This window comes from Cucumis melo, chromosome 5, assembly GCF_025177605.1.
Source record: "Cucumis melo cultivar AY chromosome 5, USDA_Cmelo_AY_1.0, whole genome shotgun sequence".
Lineage (NCBI taxonomy): Eukaryota > Viridiplantae > Streptophyta > Magnoliopsida > Cucurbitales > Cucurbitaceae > Cucumis > Cucumis melo.
In genome coordinates, this window is record NC_066861.1 from 7122054 (window position 1) to 7149453 (window position 27400).

General features: G+C 31.6%; 2 protein-coding genes across 2 annotated transcripts; both read right to left on the bottom strand.

Annotated features, from left to right (window-relative positions):
* Positions 1–474: 474 nt before the first annotated feature.
* Positions 475–1790, bottom strand: LOC103499502 (glycine-rich protein 5-like). The gene is made up of 2 exons (XM_008462518.2): positions 1718–1790; positions 475–764 (listed from the first exon to the last, which is right to left on the bottom strand). The coding sequence occupies exons 1-2, from the start codon at positions 1788–1790 to the stop codon at positions 475–477; spliced, it is 363 nt and encodes a 120-aa protein (XP_008460740.2).
* Positions 1791–25011: 23221 nt separating this feature from the next.
* LOC103499487 (9-cis-epoxycarotenoid dioxygenase NCED6, chloroplastic) lies at positions 25012–26953 on the bottom strand. The gene has a single exon (XM_008462503.3). It carries the CDS (start codon positions 26877–26879, stop codon positions 25173–25175), a length of 1707 nt encoding a protein of 568 aa, XP_008460725.2. The 5' UTR covers positions 26880–26953; the 3' UTR covers positions 25012–25172.
* Between the last annotated feature and the right edge of the window lie 447 nt (positions 26954–27400).

Sequence of the window (27400 nt, forward strand, 5' to 3'; positions counted from 1 at the left end):
AATTCTAAAACTGTGTGTCATGTTTGTACTATTCTAAAAAAACTATCCAATACAATTTTCATTCGAAAAGTGGAAGAAAAAATACATTATCGAAGGATTGTTTGGGAATAATAACAAATTTAAGAAGAAAAATACTTTAATAAATGAGAGTTGTCATATTTATAAAATTCTAAAGCCATGTGTTATATTCTAGACCACTACAACTCCCCTAAACTAAAAGCCTAGAAGTATACCTAACTCCACCTTAATATATCTTTCTATATATCCAATACCAGGAAAAAAAAACAGAAAAAGTAAAGCAATATTAAAGCATAAAGAACAAAATAATGCAAATACAATATATAAGAAAAAGTATTCAACTTTGCCTCAAATCTATGAAATTCTTAATCCAGAACACAAACAAAAAACGCACACACATTCACAATAGAAAAAACCTCACGGCGGTAAATTCATACATAATACATAAACTATTGCTCAAGGAAATGGCACAACGCCACCACCTACGCCACCGACGCCACCAACTCCGGCTCCGAAGCCACCGTGACCAAATCCAAAGCCCCCACCAATTCCTCCGTACTTGCCGATTGTCCCAACCCCACCAAGATGTGGAAACAACCCTCCAATGTAGCCTCCCATGCCTGTAAAACCCCCAACCCCGCCGAAGATGTTCTTTTGGTCGTCAACGCCGCCTCTGCATGGTGGTTCTGCCACCGGTGAAGCTGCCCGTTCTAGGGTTTGGTACTCCCCCTGCCTACTAGCACCTTCTATGTGAAGAATATGTTAGCAAAACAACATTTGACTTGATTTTAGCTGGTGTTTAATATAATCCTTTCAAATTAAAGTTGGAGAGAGACCATGCCTATAGTCCTTGTTCATCTTAGATAAAATAATTGAAGTATTCGATTTGATCTTGTGAATCATAGCTCATTGATTAAAGCATGAGCTATACTATATTTTAAAGATTGATTTACAATCTTGGATTTTTTCATGGTTTGAACTATAAAAATTTGTCCATGCACTTTGCATGGTGTCGAACTAATATAATTTAATTTTCTTTTAGTTTTCTTTCTTTCTTTTTTTGGAGAACCGGAGTTCATATAATTTTCTCCCTTTTATTATTTGATAATCAATGTGCATTATGTTAATTTTTAATGGCATAAGTTAGTGACTTAGATATACTTTTACTCTTTTATTTAAGAAAAAAAACAATGACTTAAATCTCTACCGCACATTTGTATATGATAATTTTATATTAATATGAATAGAACAAATGTTAATAGCTTCAAAGTTCTTTTACAATTATTTGGTTTTTATTTTACATTTAAAAATAAATAAGTATGTAAACACTACCACCATCTATAAATGCTTTTATCTACTTTTTTTATAATTATTTTCAGAATTTAAAGCAATGGTTTGAATTTTCTTAAAAAAAAAAAAAAAAAAAAAAGAGTAGTTTCTTAAGGGTTGCTTTTGTTTTTGGAATAATTCAACTGAAAATTCAATTGTTTCTAAAAAAATCAATGAAATCCATGGTAAGAAAGCAAACACAATATTTAAAAAGAAAACCAAAAAAAATTTGTTTAGTCATCAAATTAAGTTCCGAATTAGTGGATGCTGCCAAAGGGAGTGCCGATGCCATACGTAAAACACATATCTAAATACATTGTAATCAATCCAATTAAGTGTTTAAGTTTAGTGATGGTTTAACGATATTTACCCGGAACTTTACGGCCATCCACATTCATGATGAAGAAAACAAATGCAACCAGAACAACAATTGTTTTTGCCATTTTCATCTCTTTCAACTCTCTAGACTTGTTGGAGTCACCTAAAGTTCCCGTGCATGAGGATGGAGGCTTTATAGAGCAAATTTGAGAGGGAGGAGACAGTTGAGCGTAATAAATTAAAGGAACCTGTAGTAAATGCTTTATTTTGTAACATATTTATTTCTCTAATACAACAAAACCTCGAACAGAGAAATTTCTTTAAATTTGGTTTCTCTGAGTTGGTTGCAAACAGTAAGATATTTAAACAAGAGAGACATAATTGATGTACAAATTGTTAAGGCCATATGCAATGTGTTGCAATGCATGCAGTTCTCTGTGAACTCTATTTTTTATGAGGATTAGCAAGGGCACGTGAGCCTCACATGACTTTAATCATCTTTTTGTTATCAATTCAATTGACGTTGGCAAGATAAAATTAAGGAGGCCTTCATTATTGAATGTAAAGCATAAAGATATCTTACCATTCTCAAGCGTTTATGTGAATGCGTTGGCCTTTCTATGTTAGTTACCACACAAACTCCAGAGGCAAGAAGTAAAAAAATATTATAGAAACAGCAATAAGATGTGGTAGAATTAAAAATCTTTTTTATTGAGAGAAGTTAGAGAGATGTTTTTCTCTCTCAAGTTAATACTCTCTTGTGACCTTTCCTTTCTCTTGTGACCTTTCCTTTCCCGGGAGACAATCAAGTTAATCACATTGGCAACAAAATGGCGGCCCATACAATCAGGTTGTGGATAACTGAAATGAGGGCCCATAAATCCTTTTCGATCCTTTTCTCTGTGGATTCTCTGAACTGGCTGAAAAACACAATGGAAACACTCATAGAAACACCCAAACAAAACAAATTCTTCATAGAAAAAAGTTTTCAAGATTTCTAGTATTGGGTAAGGAAAGCAAGGAACAGAAGTTGAAACACCGCACAGAGGTTTTCAACATTGATCAACAGGGTACGAAATGTTGCATCTTAGTACCTGAGGGAGCACCAACCAGTGGTTGGGTTTCTTTTCTCTCGATGAAGGAAATCGTACAAAATAAGGAAAGAAGGAGTCCAATAGGCCAAAAATGGTAGAGAGATGGATGGAAAAGAGGAATGAATTTATTCCTAACAATGATAAGGAAAAAAATGATAAGGAGCGCTTCAATGGAAGTATTAGATGAGGAAGATAATGAATCTTCCGGGGGGGGGGGGGCAAAAGAAAAGTTTGTTTTTTCAAAAAAATAAAACTATTTTCTACAATCCCAAGCTTGCTCCAACTAAGCAGACAGATGGCGCTAAATCATCAAGGAAAACCAAATGTCATCCTAAAGGAGAAGGACAACATGGAAAGAAAGCGCCAAAGAACATCATTCCAAGTTTAATCATAAAACCAATACAGATGGTTTTTGGGGAATCCGTGGAAATAGCAAATATGAGGATAGAAAAAAGAAAAATAGTAAACTGTTATATTACTTTGATTTATGGCAAAACTAATTGCCATAAATATTTTTCCCATATTTTTTGCCTCAAGTATCCCTCCACGGATGACAATTGTCCATATACAAATACTGTGTATTTGTTGAGATCAAAAAATCAAACAAAATATCACAAATCACGAATACAGTGTATTTGTAAACACACCTACTTATGATAATTATTAACTAAATCAAAGAAAATATTATATTGTTTCAACAATCACTAAACATATGTCATTAGTTATATCATCCCCTAATTATCACGACAAAAATTAACAAATTAACGAAAAATAACTTCAAATATTCAATTTTTTATTTTTCGAAGTATAGATTCAAAATTGAATCTCTCCCTAAAATCATGCCAAAGATAATGCAATAATTAATTATTAGGATAAACATTAAGAAATAAACGAAAAAGAATTTCAAAGATTCAATTTTTTACGAACATCGTACCAATCCCTCCCTAAAATCATGCCAGATATAATGCAAATAATTATCATAAATTAGTTAAATTTAAATTCAAAATTCAATCCCTCCCTAATATCATGCCAAATACAATGCAATAATTAATTATTAGGATAAAAATTAACTAAATAAGTAAAACTAAATTAAAAGATTCAATTGGTAGCAACGGTGGAATGTGATCTTAACAATCAACCGAAACAGAGGAAAGAATAGAGATGGCCGCACGAACGAATAGGAGACAAATTCAAAGAATAACTCATCGATTTGAAAATGAACAGAAGGTTGAAGAACGAACATAAGGTTGAAAACGATCAGAAGGTTGAATACCTGAATGAAGGCTGGTGGAAAGCGAACTTAAAAGACACTGAAACAGAGGAAAGAACGGAGATGGTCGCGCGAACGAATGTTTGAAGCAACGGAGATGCTAATCGAATATTTGAAGCAACAAAGATGCTAAAAGAACATAGATATGAAGGAAATGAGATGGCACAAAAGCATTCTAGGGTTTTCAAAACTGGAGAAGTAAATGCAGAAGATGTGAAGTTTTTGCATGCAGAAGATGTGATATGTTGTAGAAGATGTTTATTTTCTTTGGGGGGAGGGAGGAATTAGAATATTCAAGTGTGGGTGCATAGTGCATAGTGCATAATTTGTACTAATTATAGGGTATTTGTGATCTTTGTTACAATTGTATTTTGAAATCACATTTATCAATTAGGTAGGGGCATTTAAGACATTGTTCTTTCATTTATTATTTAAAAATTAACTATTTTGCTATTTTGTCAATTTAAAAATAAAATTGTCATTTATCCAAAGTAAACCTCTAATTTTGCTATTCTTCTTGTTAGCACATGGTTTTTTATAAGAAAAACATAGTGGAGGAGAACTCACACTAGATTTAGGCCACCTCTCTCCCATCAACTCTCAAGGAAAAGATCAAGAAGAAGAAATCACCTATTCTAGTCCTGATGTGGTCAAAGAAACTTCTGAACTCGTCCTAAGAAAGGCTTTTGCACCAAAAGAAAATAAGCAACTTATTGTTAAAAAAAAAAAAAGAAAGCAGTAATGGAAGAGATGCACACAAAGAAAAGATGGGATGTGATGGAAAAAGAGAAGAAGATGAAGATGTCTTCAAGAAAAAACTGATCATATGGCTCAAGGAGAACAATCTGAAACTTGCTGCATCTAACATGGGTGATCTAGAACCTCCACATGTAAACGAATAAACTAAACAGGATGATTATGGGGGAAATAGTAGCAAGGAACAACCAGGTTTTGACTATTTTAAATGAAAGTGATCACTTGGAATGTAAGGGGTTTGTGCTCACCCCTCAAAAGAGTGCATATAAATAAAGTTATTTCGTACTATGATCCTGATTTTGTTATCCTTACTGAAACTAAGATGCAATTTGTAAAGAAATCTATCATCAAATCCATATAGAAACTAAAAATCACAAATTATATCTTCAAATGTTCTAAAGGGAATTCAAGAGGTATTATAATATTATGGAATGACATGAAACATAAGTTGGAGAATTATACTGAAGGCAGTTTCACTCTGACAGCAAACTTCTCAAATCATCCTAACTTCTCGTGGTGGTTAATAGCTATTTATGGCCCGACTAAAAGAAGAGACAGGAACCACCTTTAGGATGAATTACAAGATCCTTACTCTATCTGTTCAACTGATTGACTTATTAGTGGTGATTTCAACGTAGTCAGGTCGAGAGAAAAACTAGTGCAGCTAATCCAGCAACATACAACATAAAAAGATTCAATAACTTTATCCTAAAAAAACAACCTCATAGATTCCCCTTTGATTAACAACTGGTCTAATTTGAGGATCGATTCAATTCTATCAAGATTGGATTGTTTCTTACACTATCCCTCTTAGGAGCAATCTTTCAAAACTCATTATTCCAAGATCCTCACAAGGACAACCTCGAATCATTTCCCTTTAGTCCTTGAAACCTCTGATATCAGTTGAGGTCCCACCCCTTTTCCTATCAACAATATCCATCTTAGTAATATAAATTTCAAGAAAAATATCAAGCCTTGGTGGGATAGCACAAGTTAAGAAGGTTACCCTTTGTTTTGTCTTTATGAAATGACTAAAACAACAAACAATAAGTGTTCATCAAAGTTTGGCAAAACAACAAACAATAAGTGTTCTCTAGAACACATAAGAAAAGCTTCGCTGATGGAATCGACCTTATTGACGAGCTAGAAGCTCAGAATATGATAAGCAACACAGAAAGTGAAAAAAGAGCAGCTCTAAAAGCTGATCTAACTGAGCTGGAAAAGAAGGAAAGCACTTTACTAGTCCCAACGTGCAAAAAAAATTATGGATTAAAGAAGGAGATGAAAATTCAGCATTCTTACATAGAATATGCTCTGTTCAACTAAAAAGGAACACCATCACCAAAATTATTGACGAGAAAGGGTTTGAGAATAACTTCAAGGCCACCATTGTACAAAACATTTCTCAAGCATTTCAAAAATATCTATATGGAAAACACAAATCCAAGTTTCCACATTGACAATCTTGATTGGAGGCCTATCAACCGTATATACCACCTTCCACTGTGTGTTGCTTTCGAGGAAAAAGAAATTAAAAAGGTCATATTCTCCTTTAATAATTATAAAGCTCTCGGTCCGGATGGCTTCACAATGATGTTCTTAAAAAAAGTTGGGATCTCCTGAAGGGCAACCTCTACGTCTGTAGCGAATCCCATTCTAAGGCAAACATAAACAAAAATGTCAACAACAATTTCATCACTATCGTAGCCAAAAGAAACTTGTTGTGAAACACTCGCTAACTACAGGTCAATTAGTCTAACGACTTTATTATACAAAATTATTGCTAAAACAATGGCTGAAAGATTGAAGTGTTCTCTCCATAATACAATCTCAAAAAGTTAGCTTGCTTTTGTGAAAGACAGACAAATAAAAGATGCTATACTCATGGCAAATGAAATGGTGGACTATTGGAAAAAGAGTAAGACAAAAGGTTTTATTCTAAAACTTGATGTCAAAAATGCTTTCGACACAATCAGCTGGAATTTCATAGATTTTATGCTGAGGAAAAAGAACTACCCAACATAAATGGAGAGAGTGGATTGAAGCCAGCATCAAAAGTATTCAATACTTAGTGTCGATCAATGGGAAACCTTATGGAAGAATCAAACCCAATAGAGGAATAAGACAAGGTGACCCAATATCTCCTTCATCTTCATTATTGCCATGGACTATTTAAGTAGCCTCTTAAATTTTCTTCAATAGAAAAAGGCAACTAAAAGGGTAGTCATAAACGGAAAGTGTCTTACAAACCACATCCTTTTAGCTAACGACATTCTCATCTTCATGGAGGATGATGATATCTCTATAAAAAATCTCCAAATGGCCATTTTCCTTTTTAAAAAAGCCTCGGGCCTCACCATTAACTGTTTAAAATCAACTTTAACTCCCATTAATGTGACAATGGAAAAGGCAAACATAATTACAAAGACTTGGAACATCTCGTCTCAATTCTTCCCCATCAAATACCTAGAAGTCCCGTTGGGCGGAAAGCCATTCGTAAAAGGATTTTTACAGAACATAAAAGAAAAAATTCTCAAAAAGCTAAATAGCTGGAAATATCAACATGTCTCCAAAGGACGTAAGCTCACTCTCTTTAAAGCCTCGCTAACAAGCCTACCAACCTATCAGCTCTCTGTTTTCAAAGCACCGACATCCATTTACAAAGAGTTCGAAAGACACTCGAGAAATTTTCTATGTTGAAGCAAAAAAAAATCTTGTGCAACACACTTGATTAAATGGTCAGTCATTACTAGACCAAAGGATAAAGGGGGTCTTGGCATTGCAAGCATAAAGGACACCAATTTTGCTTTTCTGAGTAAATGCATGGCTTTGGTGCTTCCAAACCAGCCTCATGCTCTTTCGAGAAAAGTTATCTCAGGAAAATATAAAGCTTCCTATGCTGGAGAAATCCCCTATAAAAGTAAACACAACAGCTCTAGAGCTCCTTGGTTCTCCATAAAAAAGGGACTGAACTGGTTCAAGAGGAACTACAAGTGGGAGGTCAACAATGGCGAAAATCTATGCTTCTTGTATAAAAATTGGACTAACAGGGACCCACTTTTCAAAGCTTTTCCTAAAACGTTTGCCTTAGCCATTGACAAAAATGCAACCATAAAAGATAGATGGGATTATGCTCGTAAGGCGTGGACTTTGGACTTCATAAGAACTTTGAATGAAAGGGAAACAAACACATGGAACTACATTAAAGGTGATTCAATTTTCTCTACCAGAAAAAGGATGCAGCAAGCCAATATGGAATCTCAACAGTGATCAAACTTTCACTATATCCTCTATCAAACGCACCTTAGCTTTAAGTCTTCACAAAACATATAACATGTTGATGGACATACCTTCTCAAACCTATGAAAATCTTCTTTGCCTATGAAATGCAAATTCTTCCATTGGTCCTTTCTTCATCGGAAAATCAGCACAACGGACGTCTTACAAAAGAAGCTCCACAACTCCTACTTAAATCCAAGCTACTGTGTTTTATGTATGGAGAAAGGTGAAGATTTGGATCATCTCTTTCTTAACTGCAAGGTAACAAGCTCTCTTTGGAACAAACTATGTTCAAATTTCGGTGACTTTCCAAACAGAAGTAACATCCAACCCATAGGCGCATCTATATGCTCTCTCAAGCTCACAAGTGAGGAAAATATCATTCAACTCAATGGTGGAGCCACACTTTTATAGTCAATATGGAAGGAGAGAAACAGCAGAATCTTTAGGAAAAAAAATTTGACTGTTAACATATGGGAAGATATTTATAATTTTATCGGATTGTGGTCTTGTAGAAAAAAAACTACTCTCAAACTACAATCCGATTACAATCTCCCTAAATCTACAAGCTTTCATTAAATAATTTGTTTGTATTGGCCTTCCCTCTGGCACTTCACATCCTTCTATATGACACTTTCTATATTAATATATATTTGGAGTTCTTAGTGCGCGTCTCCTCGAAAACTGATCTACACTTTGATCTGTGTCGTTTCTTGCTATAAAAAAAAAAAAAAAAAAAAAAGCAATGCAACAAGTTCATTGTTATTGGAAAATAAGTGTTGTCCTAGTCTTTGTTTATTCAAGGGAGAGAAATTTCTTCTTGTGCCCTCTTCCTATCCTGTTTAATCAACGATTCTCTTTTTTCATATTTTATTATTTTAACTTTTTTCTTTTCATTTATAATGATAAATAAACATAGCTCAAATCGATCAATTGTACACAAAACATAGTTCAATTCGAAGTTCCAATCCAAGTACTACCAAATTGTTTTTCCAAAAAAGAAAAAAAAATAGATGAATGTCAACAAATACACTGCATAATTGCCAGCATTTATGATAGAATTCAATACATTGAAATCCTATTCTTATTTGTTTGTGAATATGAAATATTACGTTACAATTACCCTCCATGTATGCAGGTATAAAAGTGAAATAAACCCATCACAAACATCCTCAAATAAGGCTTAAAAGTCTCTCTTTTTTCTCGATAAAATCTCGAAAAAATGAATTCATTTTCAACGTTTGGACTATCTTTGTTTATATCGTTGATTTTTGTTACCATTTTCACTATCGATGGAAAAGTCTTCCAATCTCAACCGGTTACGGTCAATATAACAAATGCTCTAAAAGGTGTGAATAATCAACTCACTATTCATTGCAAATCTGGTGATGATGACTTGGGAGTCCACCAACTATCACATTTGGCTAGTTATGCCTTCAATTTTCGACCAAATTTTTGGGGCACAACCTTGTTTTATTGTAACTTCCAATGGACTGGTTTTTCACATTACTTTGATATCTACAAGGATATAAGAGATAGAGAAAAGTGTAACTATACTCTGTGTTTGTGGATTGTGGGTGAACAAGGTATTTGTATGTTCGATTATAAAACCAAAGCATATGATATATGCTATTCGTGGTTTCCTTAATAAATATAAAAAAATCGATATATCCATAAATAATTGGAAAGTTTGAGTCTGATATTAATAATACACTGGTATTTCTAACATGTTGAGTGTGTATGCGTTTTTTCTTTGTTGATATGTCAACATTTTCTTAAATACTTTTACATTCCCATAGATTTCATATTGACATGAGATATTTCCAATACATTAAGAAAACCTAAGCATGAAAATGTCTACTAAATTAAATATAATATCACGAACTAAACATTTTAAATTTGTATAATGTTTTGTGATAAACTATTTGTGAAAAACTTTAATATGGAACCAAAGGACTCAAAATGGTAATAATATTTTCCCAAATTTGAAAATTGCTACAACGAATATATACCAAAGGATCAATAGATGGTTAGGGTGAAAGTAGAGCTTTTAATTTTTGGAACATAAAGCTTGAGAAATGGGAGTCTATTTATGTCGTCGTGGACATATTTATATGACTGCCAATTAATCAATTTGGCTGTGATACCAGTTGTTAGAACAACAAACCCCCCGAATATCTCCACAATGGTATGATATTGTCCACTTTGGATATACACCCTCTTGGCTTTGCTTTTGGTATCATCCCAAAAGGTCATATACCAATGGAAATAGTTGCCCTTATTCATACACCTAAGATCACCCCCTTATCTAACCGATGTGGGATTTTGGTCGGATTCACAATCCTCCCCTCGAACAAGTCCCCGCATTACAATCCTCCCCTCAAACAAATTACCATGATCCTCCCTTCAAATAGTCATCCATCCACCAAGCTCTATCTGATCTAACTTCTCTTCTCGAAGCACCTTGTCCATCCGATAGAGTCAACCACGAATCTCATCATGACCTCTTTTTTAGGCTTTTGAGGCTCTACTAGAGGGCTATAGAGCACGTCTGTTGGCTTTTTTGTTCAAAAATTTTGAGTAAGAACATTAAGACAATTTAGAGTAATGTTGTAGAAGGAAGTATTTTCAAAAGAGTTATAGATTTAAAGATATAAGCGTTTAAAGTCGAGTCATGCTTATGGATTAAAAACTAACTATGGGTAGTGTCAAGTAGGACTAGATGTTCTGGGTGTGATTTTATTTTATGGAAGTTATATTGACATGTTTTGGGACATGTGACATAGTCATGGTATAGCCAAGCGGCAAGACATGTGCTTAGGCTATACACATGACTTGCGAAAATATGTTTAACATATATATAAATGAAAATGTTAACATGTGAACAACACAAATAAATTATAGAAAACATTCATTTTATTATTAATATGAAACTGGTCAAAGTTTCCAATATATGGATATATGGACTTTTTTATATATTCATTTAGCCAACCACCTATAGCAAATATCATATGCTTTTGTTTCATAGTTGAACATACAGATGGCTTCTTCAAACACAATCCACAAACACAGAGTCCTATTGCACTTGATTCTATCTCTCACATCCTTATAGGTATCGAAGTAATGAAAAAAACCGAGCCATTCATAGGTACAATAAAACAAGGTAGTGCCCCAAAAGTTTGGTCGAAAAGAGAAGGCGTAACTAGCCAAGTGTGGCAATTGGTGGAATCCCAAGTCATCATCGCCCGATCTGCAATGAATAGTAAGTTGATTATTTATACCTTTTAGAGCATTTGTTATGTTGACTGTTACTTGTTTGTTTTGGAAGATCGATCCTTCAATAATGATTAAGTCAGCAAAAAACAACGATATCAACAAAGAAAATACAAGTGTTGAAAATGAACTCATTTTGTTCCAATGATAATAACAACAGAGAAAAAAAAGAGACGATGTTTTGTATGTATAAGACTTGTGCTTTCTTTGTTTTACTTTTATACTTGCTATTGAGTGTAAATGCACGTAACGCTGATAGATGAGGATGATGATTCAATGTTTTGTATTCTTGCCATAAATGAGGTCGAGCACAATTATGGCATTGTTATAACTTCTTCTCACTCGTTATTTTTTTTTATTTTTTTACTTTTAGTACAATAGTTTGAAATATGGAGATTTACATAAAAGGATGGGGTCTTTTAAAAAATATAACAAAGCGACGAAATATTTACACTGTATAGAAATAATTTCAAAAACGAAAAAAATCCACAGACCCACGATAGAAAATGTAAAAAATACTCAGTCAACGACGTCGTCAATAACACGCGTAATATATTTGGTACACGATCGTTTATATTTGGCCATTTAAATTTTCATACCCAAATCGAAATGATTTATTTTTTTTCAATTCTATCATTTAATTTGGTTACACGATAGTTTAGATTTGGTTACATGATCGTTTAGATTTTGCTACCCAAATCTAAATGATTTTTTTCTTGAAAATTTGGTACACGGTCGGTTAGATTTGGCTAAACGATTTTTTAAAATTCTTTTGGTACACGATCTTTTAGACAAATCTAAACGATCGTTTGTTTTTTTTTTTTTTTTTTTTACATGATCGTTTAGATTTGACTATCCCAAAATAAACAATTATTTTCAAGACTTTTTATACATGATCCTTTAGATTTTGCTATTTTTTTACACGATTGTTTAGATTTGGTTGCCCAAATCTAAACGACGTTTTTTTCAAGTATACACGATTTTGGACAACCAAATAACAATTTGGAAAAAAAGAAGATGAAAAGAAAAAAGACGATGCAAAGAAATCGCAGCGAAGAAGAAAAGAAAGACGAAAGGTTAACTTGGAATATTCAAAAATAGCTAACTTTATAGGTTTTGTTACACGGGTAAATATTTTAGTGGTTTTTTGTATTTATGAAAATTTACCTTTTTATAAACATTTTCAACCATTATGTCATTTAAAACAATTTTTCTTTAATTTAATTAACAAAATAAACAAAAACAACAAATAAATACGAGAAAAATGTCAGATATAAATATAATCAATGGTCCTAAATGAAATCTAAAGGGGATTTTTTCATAAATAGAAAAAACTGACAAAATATTTACACTCTATAAACAACTATTAAAAAGACAAAATTTATTACACTTTATTTTTCTATAGAACGTAAATATTTTGTGAAATATTTTATTTTTGACAATTTCTCTTAAAAAATATAATAATTTTTCATTTTTTATCATGATAAACTACACTAGATTTAGATATACATTCATAAGTGTGTCATCACTTCAATGATAAATGTTCGTCTGAATCTATTATGGTCATCTATCAAATACAAATTAATGTGAAATCTTTCTCCATTTACAAATAAGTTAATTAGCTTATTTTTCAATACTTGAAAACATCGCTAAATTAAATATCTAAAACTTTTATGCAATATTTATTTTTAGATCAAAATTACTATAAATTTTGCAATTTCCTTGTATTTTGATTAAATAAATAAAAAAAATGGCATTCTCAACCAGAAACTTAGGCCTTGTTTGACTTGATGCCTATAATCTCCATATATTGTTATCATAAAATATGGAAGACATGTTTTCACTTTTCAAAAATAATAATTAAAATTAAATCCATACTCTTTCTAAGCCTATGTTTCTTTTAACTATCACTGTTAAATAAACTTGAATTTAAAACGGAAAAAAGAATAATTATTTTACAATTTAATTTTAGAATACCGGTAAAAATAGCAAAAAAGTTTGTGATAATAAGGTCCATGTACTATATTTTTTAAATTGTAAAAATAGCAAATTTAAAAGTGGATAATTTTATGATAATCCTTCAATAATCGTACGATATTATCAATTATTTATTATATTTTTTATATTATTAAAAGAGGTATTATTGAATGTTTTTTCTAAATTTTTTATCATATATTGCAATTTCTCTTTAATTTTTTTGATAGACACGTTTTATGGAAGTTTAGTTATGGTTGTTTAATTCTTTTTGTTCTTATTTAATTATCGGTCATATATAGGGCGCAATAATAATTAATTAAATATTTAGACTTGGAAAATGTTATAGAAGGAAATCATTGGTACAAACATACCATATAAATGTTATTTTAAATTAAAATATACGATGTAAAGATATTATACATGGTAATTAATATAATGTTAGTAAATGGGCTTAAACAAGGTCTTTTATTAATCAACCTATAATTTGTTATCTTACCATAAATAATAAATTGCGAAATGCCTTTTATATGGTATATTCCCACCCTGCCCTTCTCTTTTATCTCATTTCTAAATAAAAATATTTAAATTATTATCTTACCATAAATGACAAGATTGCAAAATGTTCTTGTAAAGTATCATAGCTTGGTTCTAAACTTTCTTTACATATATATATATATATATGCACTATTTTCATAAGAAAATGGATTTGAGGTAAGGTTACAACCTGAACGATGATCGTTTAAGTTTTTCTAAATTAAACTTTAGATTGAAAGATAACTTTAAATATTTGTTTTTTAATACAATAACATAGATGAGAAACTAGAGATTGCACCTATATATATATATATATAATAACTAATAGAACTGGGTTGTGGGTGATTCGGGTGGAACAGGTATGGGTAAAAGTATTCTCCATTTTAGTCCCTGTTTATTTAAGCGAGAGAAATTTCTTCTCGCACCCTCTCCCTTATCTATTTAATCAATGATTCTCTTTCTTCATATTTTATTACTTTAATTTTGTTTCTTTTCCTTTATAATGATAAAACATAAGCATAGCTCAATCCATTAACTATATATACAAAATATATATTTATGGTTCAATTCATCAATTGTACAAAAAAAAAATATGACCATAAACATGAGATTAGAAGTTCCGATCTCATTAGAACCAAATTGTTTTAGTAAAAAAAGGCAAACAATAAATAATAGACGAATGTTACCAAATAATGCACAATTGCCATCATTTATAACAAAGAATTCAATACATTGACATCTTATCCTTGTTTGTTTATGAATTTGAAATTTTAAGTTACATTTACCTTCTATGTATCTGGCTATAAAAAGTGAAAGAAATCAACCTCAAGCATTTTCAAAATGAGGCTTAATGTCTCTCTTGCTCTCTTCTAATTTTAAAAAAATGAGTTCATTCTCAACGTTTGGATTATCTCTATTTATATATTTAATTTTTGCTACAATTTTCACTGTTGAAGGAAAACCCTTCCAATCTACACCGGTTACTGTCAACATAACAAATGCTCTAAAAGATGTGAATAATCAACTCACTATTCACTGCAAATCTGGTGATGATGACTTGGGAGTCCACCACCTGTCACATTTGGCTAGTTACGCCTTCAATTTTCGACTAAACTTCTGGGACTCAACCTTGTTTTATTGTAACTTCCAATGGACTGGTTTTTCACATTACTTCGATATCTACAAGGATATAAGAGATAGAGCAAAGTGTAACGACACCCTGTGTTTGTGGATCGTGGGTGAAAACAAGGTATTTGTATGTTCAACTATACAACCAAAGCATATGATATATGCTATTCTTGGTTTCTTCAATAAGTATACGAAATTGATATATCCATAAATAATTTTGAAAGTTTGAGTCTAATATTAATAATATGTTTGTATTTCTAACGTGTCGACTGTGTGTACGTTTTTTTGCTGGTTGATATGTCAAACATTTTCCTTCCTACTTTTACGTACGGGAATCTCATCAACCCATAAACAGGAAGAAGAAGAATTAAAAGCAAATTTTGCCAAACTCATGGGCCACCCTATTACAATCCCTTTTAGCAAAACCAAAGCCCACAACGTTAGAGAAGCCCAATAAATGAGACACCTCTGCAGAGATAACACCATAGGGTATAAGCCCAAAGATAAACTTTGCAATTTATGAACAATCACATTTGCATCAGACTCCACCATCATATCTCTACCATCCTGCCGCTCCAAAAGCTTCAAACCTTGGAGAAGGGAAAGATCTCGCCTGCCTCCGCAAAATTAATCACACACACATCGAGACCTAATAAGTATTATATTAACTTCAACACCATTTACTTATTTAGAAATACTTTACAAATAAGAGAATAAAGTGTCTCGTTTCAAACTTTGACTACCAAAAAGCATATTTTACCTTTCTTTTATATATACAATTCTGGGTAGGAGAATTTGAATATAAACCTTATCACCCCCATCAACTTTAAATATGTTGATTGAGTTGTATCACTAGTAGAAAAATGGCATACGATGACAGTTAAATGCTGTCATTAAAAGCTTTCGTGACAGTTTTTTGTAATTGTTGATGCAGCAATAATGGAAGGTATATATAGAGTGGAAGTGGGGACATCCTATGTAAATAGTTTACATAAGACTGTGTTAGGGTTTTGTCAAAAAGATTTTATGAGATTATTTTGTATTATGAGTTATTTAATTTAAAAAAGATAAAAGATCTTCCTTTATTTTAATAATCTTGTATCAATATCTAATTGAAATTATTATTGAAGATATATATATATATATATATATATATATATATATATATATATATATATATATATATATATATATATATATATATATATATATATATATACACACTACGGAACTTGTGGGTTTTGGTACGGCTAATATCGCAGAAAGTATTCACAAAAGATTAGTCGAGTTTATTGTCGCCAAAGCGAAAAGCGAAAAGAAGGTAGTGTGATTTATTATCTATAGTATCAACATGTTGATCTGTGATGAATTTAATGATGAGTTGTAACACCCAAAAAATTAAGATAATTTTGTAGTTAATTATCTTAATTTTTTTAATTAGATTTAATTTATTGGGCGTTATTTTAAATTCATTTAATGATAATTATTAGATTTATGTGGGAATTGAAATTAATTAAGTATATATATATATATATATATATATATATATATATATATATATATATTTAATTAATAATTTGGAAAAGTGAAGTTAATTATATGATTAATATAATTATATTTGTTTGAAAAATAAGATAATCCATGAGGAGAGAGATGGTTGATTTGATTGGATGAAAAAATATATATTTATTTAAAAGAGAGAATGATGATTTAAATAAATATATATGTTTATTGTAGATTTTGGTGAGAGAAAAATAATAATAATAATAAAGAAGTATTATTATTATTATTAATGGTTATAAATGCCTAAGATTTTGTGCATTTAAGGCATTTATTTAGGAAAGATAATGGAAATAAAAATATATGTATATATTTGGTATTATATATATATATATATCCTAAAGAGAAAAGGAAATAATAATAATAAATATTATTGTTATTACTTGGGTTTATAAATAGCATTGGAATGCTTAAGTTAGAAAGTAAAAAAAAAAAGTTATTAATCTTCTTCTCTAATATAACCTTATGTCGCTGTCGCTTTTTAGTTATGATTGGTCTCTTTGACAAAGCTTGAAGAATTAATGAATTTTCTCATCAAGGTTTAGATAATTTTTCAACCTCCATTTGGTCAAGTTTGGTAAGCCAATGTAATTAAATTAATAATTTGTTAATTCAATTTTGGATCTAATTGGGGTTTTTTTAAAGGTTCAACTGACTAATTTTTTTATTTAATCTTGGATTTTTCCCAATCAAGGTTGAATTGGTTTCAACTTAAACTTTGGATAAGTTAAATTGGGAAATTTTAGTTACTAGCCATTGGTAAATTTTATTAATCAAGTTATTGATTTTCCCTTACTAATAGGATCTGCTTTAATTGGGAATTACTGTCAGCAAAAAAATACTTTTTAGCTAATCTCCAAGTAAGAGATTCTACTACTGGACCTTCGAACTGAATTTAAAAGACTGCATGTATTTACGATTATGCATTGATGGTAGCTAAGATGCATAATGCAATGCTATAGATGATGATTGATCTTGTGTTGATGATGACTGATATTATGATCGACGATGATAACTGTTATGTTTATGATGTTTATGATACATGATATATTAATCACATGAATAAGGACGTTATGATTAATATTCATGTCATATTATGATGTTTATGATGACATTACATGCTTGGGATTGTGGTGTGTCTGTTAACTTTGTCTGTTAAGCTTTTTACTCCACCTGTATTGTGGTCCTATCTATGGGGTCACTCGCACGACTAGGGGTGTTCCGACGGGACCACTGCACGATTAGGGGTGTACCTACGTATTACATATATGTTTATGGAGTGTGTACCTACGATCACTCGTACGACTAGAGGTGTTCCTTCGGGATCACTCGCACGATTTAGGGGTGTTCGTAAGGTCTCACTCACTTAGGTGTGCTCCATTGAACACACAACGTTATAATTATGTTTCTAACGAAAAGTTAACAGATCACCTAGCGGGACTAGTAGTGGGTCCCTTACTGAGTATATTTATATACTCACTCTTTTCTATGTTTAATATTTCAGGCTAAGTTAAAGAATTTAAGAAGCTGGCGAGCAACAGCGAGGGATCTGTGGCATGCCATATGGGGACACAGTTCGGCTTCCGCACTCATTTATATGTCTTTCAATATTTTTAAATTTTAACCATTTTACTTAAAGATTTTATTCTATTTATTTGTTTTTAGTTCATTAAACTTGTTAGAACCCGTGGGTCACGTTTTCAAGTTATTTTTGTTAATTTTGAAAATCTTATGTTTTTCGTGAACGTTTTGATATTAATTTTATAAAGATTTTAGTTATCCTCTTTCCAAAAATGTGTCTTTTGATGTTTATCTTTTTAGTAATGACCTTAACTTAGTTTAAAAGTTCAGGTCGTTACATGAGTAATGTGAAACATGAAGTAGTCATCAAGAGGTTACCTTAAACTCAGAGGGAGCATGAAGACATCCTCGAGTAGATTCACTTATATGTTCAGGGGAGCCTGAATTCTTAAGTTATTAAGTATATTAAGATAGTCATATATTTGAGCAGAAACCACTTGCTATATTGATGTATATTGACTATTGTGAATCTTAATAATATTACTCATCTGAGCTATTCGCAGCTCCCCAAATGTAGACGATATTTGTCGAACTGGTTTGCCAAAGTTCTTTGCGTTATTTTCTTCAGCTGTCCCTCTAGCTATTACAACAATTAAATACTTTAGAATGAACTAAAGGTTTATTAGATTATCTCATAACTTTTTCACACTGAAACCATGAAATAGTCGCTTGTAAGTAATAACACCATCGACTGTATAAACTCACTATTTCAACTATGATAACTTAGGTAACTTAATCTTAATCATGAGCTATTTATGAACTTCTATTCAAAAGATATTATCCTTATATTTGTAGTTCTTCCTTCTAAATAATTGGCATATCAATGATATTATTTGTTCCCATGAGTGCTAACTTTGGAATTTGGATAATGAGACCTTTGATAACAATTAGTATCATATAGAAACCGAAAAACAATGAATATCACAATGGTAGTGTATAAGATAGTAATCAGATAAAAATATGTATCATTAGAATTCAGTGTCAAATTGTAAGTTAATATTTAATACTTTCATAGATTATTGCAATACAATTGTGGAACATTATGCTTCTAATTGTTATCATGCCTTGATTCTTATTGATTGATCCTCAATGAATGTTAGGTTAGATATTACTTTGATGGGATGTATGTTTAACCAGAACTATAGCAGTGAATCGTTGCTAACCTCTCAAGAAAATAGTTAGGTTAATGATGAAAGTTGTTTACGACTTTGCTTAAGGTCATTATTAATTATAGTTCTTAAAGTTGATTTTAAGAAATTAATAATCATCTAATTCGATAAAAAAATATTGTTTTCTATAGAAAATAATTAGGACATTATATCCTAGACCGAAGAACATTGTTTATACATACAAGATTCCTTGAAAAGCCCAAACATTATGACTTAAGGAACGTATTTAATGGATTACATTCGACACCCAGAAACGTTTTATCTATTGAATTTTCACACTTGTCTTTATTTTCAATGATTATTTACAAAATTACAATTCAAAGTTGGCTTTTTAATCTTTAGATAAATCGACAAAATTCTGAAATAGCTAAACAAAACTATGACATTTAATCTTTGAGGACGATACTCGGTACTCCAGAATCATTTTACTATATTACACTTAACATGTACTAAATTAGAAAAAGGGTTGAATTGAAAACTTGAGAACATATAATAAGTTTTTTATTACAAATCAGACCCGAAAATGTTTAATCCAAACATAAATTTTAAATTAGAATACATACACGTTTGCTTCGATTTCTACCTAAGAAGAATCCAGTATTAATAAGGAAAAGAAAAAGGACATATTTTCCACTAACAATGCCAAATAATTATAATGTTTAATTTCATCAAGTCATTTGGGAGTATGATTACATGAATGGCATTAAATTGAAACAAAAAAAAAAAAAAGAAAAAAAAAGAAAAAGAAAAGTTAATTAGATGAGATATTTTATGTTGAATATGTTTTATCCAATTCTAGAAGGCTTTCTGCCACTATGACTATAAAGCTATGTGTCAGTTTATTAGACCACTCTTAAATTTTTATTATTTGACTTTATTAAGTGGACTTTCTACTATGGTTGCTTGGATAAATTATATAAATAAGACAGCACACTCAAAAAAGTTTGATATTCAAAACTAATTTTTAAACTCTCCCCATTTTTTTCCATTAAAAAGTTTGTTTTGTTATCCATAGATATTTTAGAAAGCCCAAAAAGAATCTTTTGCCACTTTTTGCACTCTAAATAATTTGGATATTGAAAACCATTTAAGCTTTTATATATATATATATATTTATATATAGGTAAAAGATAATGCATAGTTATTGTGTCTAAAGTTAGAAATTTTGAACTCTAAGCAGAAAAACTTCACGGCAATATATTTTAAAATTTTCTAATTACAATATGAGTAAGAAAATTGAATTATATACACAACTAAATTATGAACGTGTCCATATATCAATTGGGTTATTTTAGTTTTTGCACAATTTGACATCATACTCGTAAAGATATTATTTGTTATTGACAATAAAATGATAATCTTGTAAAATATTTAAATTATTTTATTGATTAAAAAATAGGAGGGGAATAATTGTTTCAAAAGAGCATAAAATATATAGATCTTTATTGGTATGTTATAAAAGGAAAGAAAAAAAAACCCCTCGTAGGACTAAATAATACACCAATGATGCTACATGAGTTTTATTTACGGTCTTAGAAAAGTTGCACTAAAACTTTGACTAACCTAACTTAAGAAATAAATATGTTGAGGTATGTTGAAGTTAATCGAGGGGTTCATATAGATACATTTTAAAAACATTTCATGTCTCAAGAAATAAGTCGGTCCAATAAATGGATATATAAGGCAAACACAAATGTCATAGACAAGATATGAGATAGAAAGCTAATAGAAAAAACAGAAGAATGAATACACTACAATCGATAACCTAGTTTTTCGGTGTAACCACACCTACGCCTGGAGGTAGTGCGCTGATAAAAAAAAAATCACTAATAGAGCTAAATGATTACAATGAAATACTTATACGATGGTACACGCTACCGAAACTCTTAAAGAGCTCACTCCCGTTGAGACTCTTCTTCTCTTCATAGCACCTTCACATGGAAGCTACCCCTAAAACTTGACACTCCTCTTGAAGCTTCACTATTCTTTTCATCTCGAGTGTTTGATAAAACGTTGATTAAACAAGTTTACTTGGGCCCTTCCTAAATTTTGGTACTATTCTTCACTAACTTCTATATCATACAACTGAGTAATCGTGAATAACGTAACCATTCATCACTTTTATACTAAGTAATCGCAAGGAAGAAAACTCTCAAACAATCGAAATAGAAAGTTAAGTAACCCTTGCAACTAAGAGAGTGCATACGCGCCTCTTTCTTTTTTCTCTCTCTTTTGTTGGCTATGTATTTCAGAAAAGCATTATAACCCTAACCTCAGTCGAGCTATTTCATAACCTCCGGACTCTCAACTTCTCGCAAATTCCATACAAATCGAATATATATAAGGGAGACAAAAAAAAAAAAAAGAAAAGACAAAAAATAGAAAGCTTCTACAAAATATTTCAAATGTTCACCGTATCATAAAATATAGTTGGAACAACAAGTCTTTGACAAGGGTAATGACATGACAAGAAGGTTAACGAAATGTCTAAAGAATTCTAAATGAACATATCCAAACAACCCAAACATCGTATTGATATTAAATAAAAGAGAATCGAAAAAGAAAGGGTTAATAGAATGAATGATGTTTGAGAACCCTAATTGATTTTTCAATCAACTTTTTGTATTAAGTAATAAAGATTCAAGATGAAAATGAATAAGAAGCACAAATTGAGAACAAAAACATATAATTTAAAACATTACTTTTCCGTCGTTTTGGATCTGTCCATCCAGTTGTCCTCTTCAATCACTGAAGCATTTATCAACACTTGTTCAAAGCCAAATAGAAACTCACATGAAAAAAGCAAAAGAATGAGGGACACAAACCTTATTTGCCCACCACAACATACCAAAATGAAAAAAAATTGAGGTAAAATAATAGAAGAACAAAGGAAAGACAAATAAAGGTCGAATTGTCCCATGTTTTTGTACAATATGATGTCAGAAATTCCCATCATGTCCCCCCTCCCCCCATTCCCAAAATGTACAAAAAAGAATATGGAATATATTAATATTATCTCACCATTATTGGTGGTTTTTGTGTTATCTTTTTCTTTTTCCCCATTCATCTTCAAGTGAAAGTCCCACAACACACACACACACACCTACACTTCTTTCATTCTCATCTGTTTATAATGTCTATTCTTTTCCAAAATGCCTTTGCTTTTTCTTGTCTAAGCATCCCTTTCTTTTGTTTCACACATATGATAATGTGGAGCAACCTATTGTTTCTAGTCAAACAGCTAATTCATACCACAAAAGTACTTTCAAGTATTTATATAGTGATATTATTAGGGGTTGTACAACTTTTTTTATCTATTTCCAACTGTTATTGTATTGGCAACTTCATTGGATAATCTTTTATTTGCTAGTTAGAGAAGAGTGTATCTTCGACCTTGTAGACCTAGGATTGTTACTGTTGCAAAAAGAGAGACAAGTTTGATTTGGAGTCATTTGTATACACACATCAACCACCATCTTGTGGCCACAACTATTTGCAAACAACAGACGAGGTCTAATTATTGACGATAAAATTACTATGTACATATATCCTTTATGACAACTATATTAGATTTGAACCACGAAAATATTTTTAAGTCTTTTCATCCAAAATACTAAAAAAAGATATGATTGAATGAAAAGTTAGCCAAATAAGCAAAACAATAATAATAATAACGTATAGTTCTCTCTAAAGAACTTGAAGAGTTAATAACAAAATGATGTTATCGTCAAAATTATAGGTTCTATAATCAATTTAATTAAAAAATACAAAATATTAAACCAAAATCAAAACACTTTTCTATAACCAATCAACTACTTTTCCATCGCATTTAATTGTCGAATAAATTTAAATTTTCTTTCTATCATTTCAACTAACTACAAATAAAAGTAGAAAGAAGACAAATTTTTAACCAAATTAATTTGATTGATAGAACAATCTAACCAGTTTGAACTATTACATAATTTGAATATACTTTTAGAATGTGATAATTAAATATTACATAATTATCTTTTTACAATTATTATAAACAAAAAGAATAAAAAAGTATCTCGTGAGTCATGACTTACTTTAGTACTATTTATAGTATAAAAGCACATTCATACTTTCATTCATACTTAAAAATTTAAAAAAAAAAAAAAGGTAAGTGACGTTTAAAAGATACAATCATTTTAGTTTTTATTTCTTTTTTATTTTTTCTTTTACAACTTCTTTTATCGTATGATAATGTTCATTTAGTCGTAGAATAAGATATAAACTTTTAGTGATTGGATTGATGATAGATAAATGACCCTAATCTTCAACTTGCACAAAATTAGAGGAATCGAATATTATTGCTATCGTCTTTTGGGTTATATGGAATGATTATGAGCTTACTTTGACGTATTCAAGATGTCCTTATCTAATAAAAGTCAAATGTCTCGCCGTTCCAATGTTTATTTTCTTATATAAATCTATACTATAAAGGTTATGGGGAGACTTTACTTTTCTCTTTTTTCCTCTTTTTTTTTCCCTTGTTACTATTTTCACACTAAATCTAAACTTTTCAAAAAAAAATTATATAATTTAATTAATGGTAAATGATAAAACATTTTTAAAATATCTTATTCTATCTAATGATTTTGATTTAATCAAATAGTTTCTCTTTTCTTTAATCTAGGAAATCATTTTATTTTAATTATAAAGGTTTAGATAATCCTGTTTTAAATCTAAGATGTTCTCTTTTATTTAATTATTATAGAGACATATGAGATAATTTTATTTTAATTATAAAGATTAAATCCTCTCTTTGATTTCAAATAGATATTTTATTCTTTTTTAATATTTTTTTACGTATTAAAGTTTCTCTTTTTTAATTTAATTTGTTTCTATCTCACCAATTCAAAATATTTTATTTCAAATAAAATCCAAATATCCAATTAGTATTTGAAATCAAAGTTCTAAAAAGAATAGTATAAAATAATTTTGTTTATATTTATTTTATATTTGATAGATTTTTATATTTACATAGATTTTTATATTTCAATTCTTTTTTAGAAAAATATTGTGCAATATTTACAATTTTAATTAGTACTAGTTAATAATAATAAAAAAAAAAAAAAAAAAAAAAAAGACAATTTCTTTATTGATATACAGAACGTGCATGTCAAAAAAAATAGAAATATCAAGTACTAGCTTTATGAAAATTTAAAAATATTGTAAAATGTTATTTAAAAAACATAAAAAGTATTAATAATTTAAATTAATAAATTATTTAATTTTACGGTTTTGACAAGTTAAAATGTGTATTATTTATATATTATGTTTAATATTAGTAACACTTGATAAGTTTTGCTTTTTAGGTAAATACAACAAAAATATATTCATCACGTTGAACTCATATAAAAAAAAGTGGGAAAATGGACTTGATGGAGGATCAAAGAAGAAATCATATTAGAAAAATATTAAAAAGTTCTTAACTAAACTTAAATTGATACCACGGGTAGACTTAAATTCTAAGTAAGACAAGTTTTGAATAGCTGTGAAAAAATTAGGAGAAAACACCAACATTAATTTCGAAAACAGCTTCTGAAGCCTAAACTAATCCTTTTTTTTTTATTTTTTCTTTTAACATGTTGTATTTTCTTGAATTAATGTAGGTGGACCAAAATGTGTGTTGTAACCTATATTTTATAAGTGAATAAATAGAAATTTTCCTTCCAATTTGCTTGTATCCGTCAAATATATGTACTCCTTAAGTAGATATTAGTATTAGATAAGTTATATCCACAATAGTTACATCTCAAAAACCACTAATTATCACAAACCTAACCACCACCACCCAAAATTAATAATCTACAAACCCATTAATTTACACAAAAACAAGCACAATAAGGGCCTAAATAATTTTTAATTGCGAGCTTGCCCATTCAACTCTTCTTCACTAACAAATGTGCCGTGAAATCCGTACGGAACCCTCACAGGCAGCCTCACCGCCGCCACTTCCTCCATCTCCGCCGCCTTCACCACCACCACTTCAGACCGCTCCCGCTTCTCGTCCCTCACAAACCCTACAATAAACCCTCCGTCCTCGTTCTCATTATCTCCCCCACAATTCCCATTTTCCGACACGTAAAACGGTTCCCCGCCATACCGACCTTCACCGTATAGAAACTTCTTCACCTTCCCGGTTTCCAAATCCACCTTCGCAATGCCAGAACATTTGGGCCAAGGCTCCGCTATCGCCATATAAACGAACCGAGTTTTCCGCCCAACAAACCTTCGGTTCATTTGACCCGCTTCCAAATTCATCCCTGAACCGAACACCCGCCGGGTCACTTTCCGGTTCTTCACATCCATCCGAATTTCCGTCAGCTCGATCCTTAATGGCTGGTCCCGGTCGTTGAAAATCGAATCAGGCGGGTTCATACACGACCCGATAACAACGATACTTTTCTCGTCATTGCCACCAGTTTCCTCCCATGCATTCCACAAATGGAAGCAAAAGCAATTGGGCACCTCAATCCAAACAATCCCCTTCTCGTCAACTCCGGATTTCGGTAATATACCGAACCGAGAAGTTTTCTTGGGGTCAAACACCACGGGTGATCCACCCCGAACCATTTCGAATAACTTGAAAACCACTTGATGGTCCGGTATCACGACGTGGTTTTCCGTTATTGCGAAATCGTGTATCATCGTCGGCTCACGAAGGGTGATGTCCACGTCACGAGATTTCTTCCCGAACATGTCGAACCGTAAGTATTTCAAATAAGGTTTTTTAATCATGTTGTAACTCAACCCGTGAAGATCTCCCGAAATGGGGTCCACTTTAGGATGAGCAATCATGGGACAGTTAATCTGTCCGTTGAAGTCGAACCGTCCGATCGTTTCAAGATCTCCGTCGTCCTTGATTTGTACGTGATACGGAAGATCATCTTCTGATAGAGCTAACAATCGACCATTGAAATAAACCAGACCGGCGTTGGCGACACCTGTACCTTTCGAGCCGTCGATTATCCCGATCCCGGCTCGAGCCAAAAAGATAGCTAGGCGAGCCAGTCCTTGGTGACCATGAAGCTCGCCGATCGGCTTGGGGAAAACAGGTCGGCCTAAAGCGGCTTCGTACTGGAGCCGGTTTGTACGAGTGAACCGACAGCTGTAACTAGCTTTGTTACCGCTGTGAAATGTAACGGCGTGGATCATTCCGTCACCGTCAAACAAGTGGTGCCCACCAGTGGGTGCATGCATGGGATTAGCGCCGTTTCGGAAATAAACGCCACGTAAGCATGCAGGTAAATTTCCGATGATTTCAAGGTCGTGGCGGACTGAGCATTCCGGAACCGGAGAGAAATTACCCGAAATTTGAACCGCCGGGTCAACCGTTTTCGGCAATTTATCGACGAACAGTGAGGACTCGACGGCGTCCAGTAGCGATGCCGCAAAATTCTGTAATGGGTTAAGCTGACGCAGCGGCGGCGACACCTTTTTTGGCAGGGACAGTGGTGGGTGTGGCGGAGTGATTACTTTGAGCTTCCTAATTGGGGGGGTTTCAATGGTGGAGGAGCTCCGGCAAGGTGTCAGCGGCGGGGTCGGCGATAGTAAACTGATTTGCATGACTATAATTGTAAAATTGTATGATGAAGAAGAAGAGGGAAAATGGTGAGTTGAAAGATTTGGAACGTGGAATTTATATAAGAAACGAAAATGGAGTTTTAGGGGGGGGGGGGGGGGGGGGATATTTGAAGGAGGCACGTGGAAGAATTGACACGTGGGAGATCAGAATGGGGATCATAATTGGGGCACACAAAGCAATCCATATTTTTACCACTACTTCCCACTCCTCCAACTTTCAGTCGTATCCACACTATTAAATTCTCGTTAATATTTTCACGTTTTATGGATTTAATATCGCCTCAGGGGTAAATCAACTATTTCCATTGCATCCTATCAAAATCTTAAATTTAAATAAATACGAAAAAGCCACTAATATAAATAATTGAAAAAAAAAATCATTAATTTAATGATTTTTTTTCATTTTTGTTTATTCCATTTACTATTACATAAAATATATATCTAGTTTAAAAAAATTCATAAGATAAATTGTGATCAATTAGTTTAAAATATAAAATAGACAT

Bases quoted from the DNA above. Each gene is read 5' to 3' on its own strand.
- LOC103499502 (XM_008462518.2), bottom strand. From the start codon at position 1,790: ATGGCAAAAACAATTGTTGTTCTGGTTGCATTTGTTTTCTTCATCATG. The intron at 765-1,717 runs GTAAATATCGTT...TTCTTCACATAG, and splicing joins GGATGGCCGTAAAGTTCCGG to AAGGTGCTAGTAGGCAGGGG.
- LOC103499487 (XM_008462503.3), bottom strand. From the start codon at position 26,879: ATGCAAATCAGTTTACTATCGCCGACCCCGCCGCTGACACCTTGCCGG.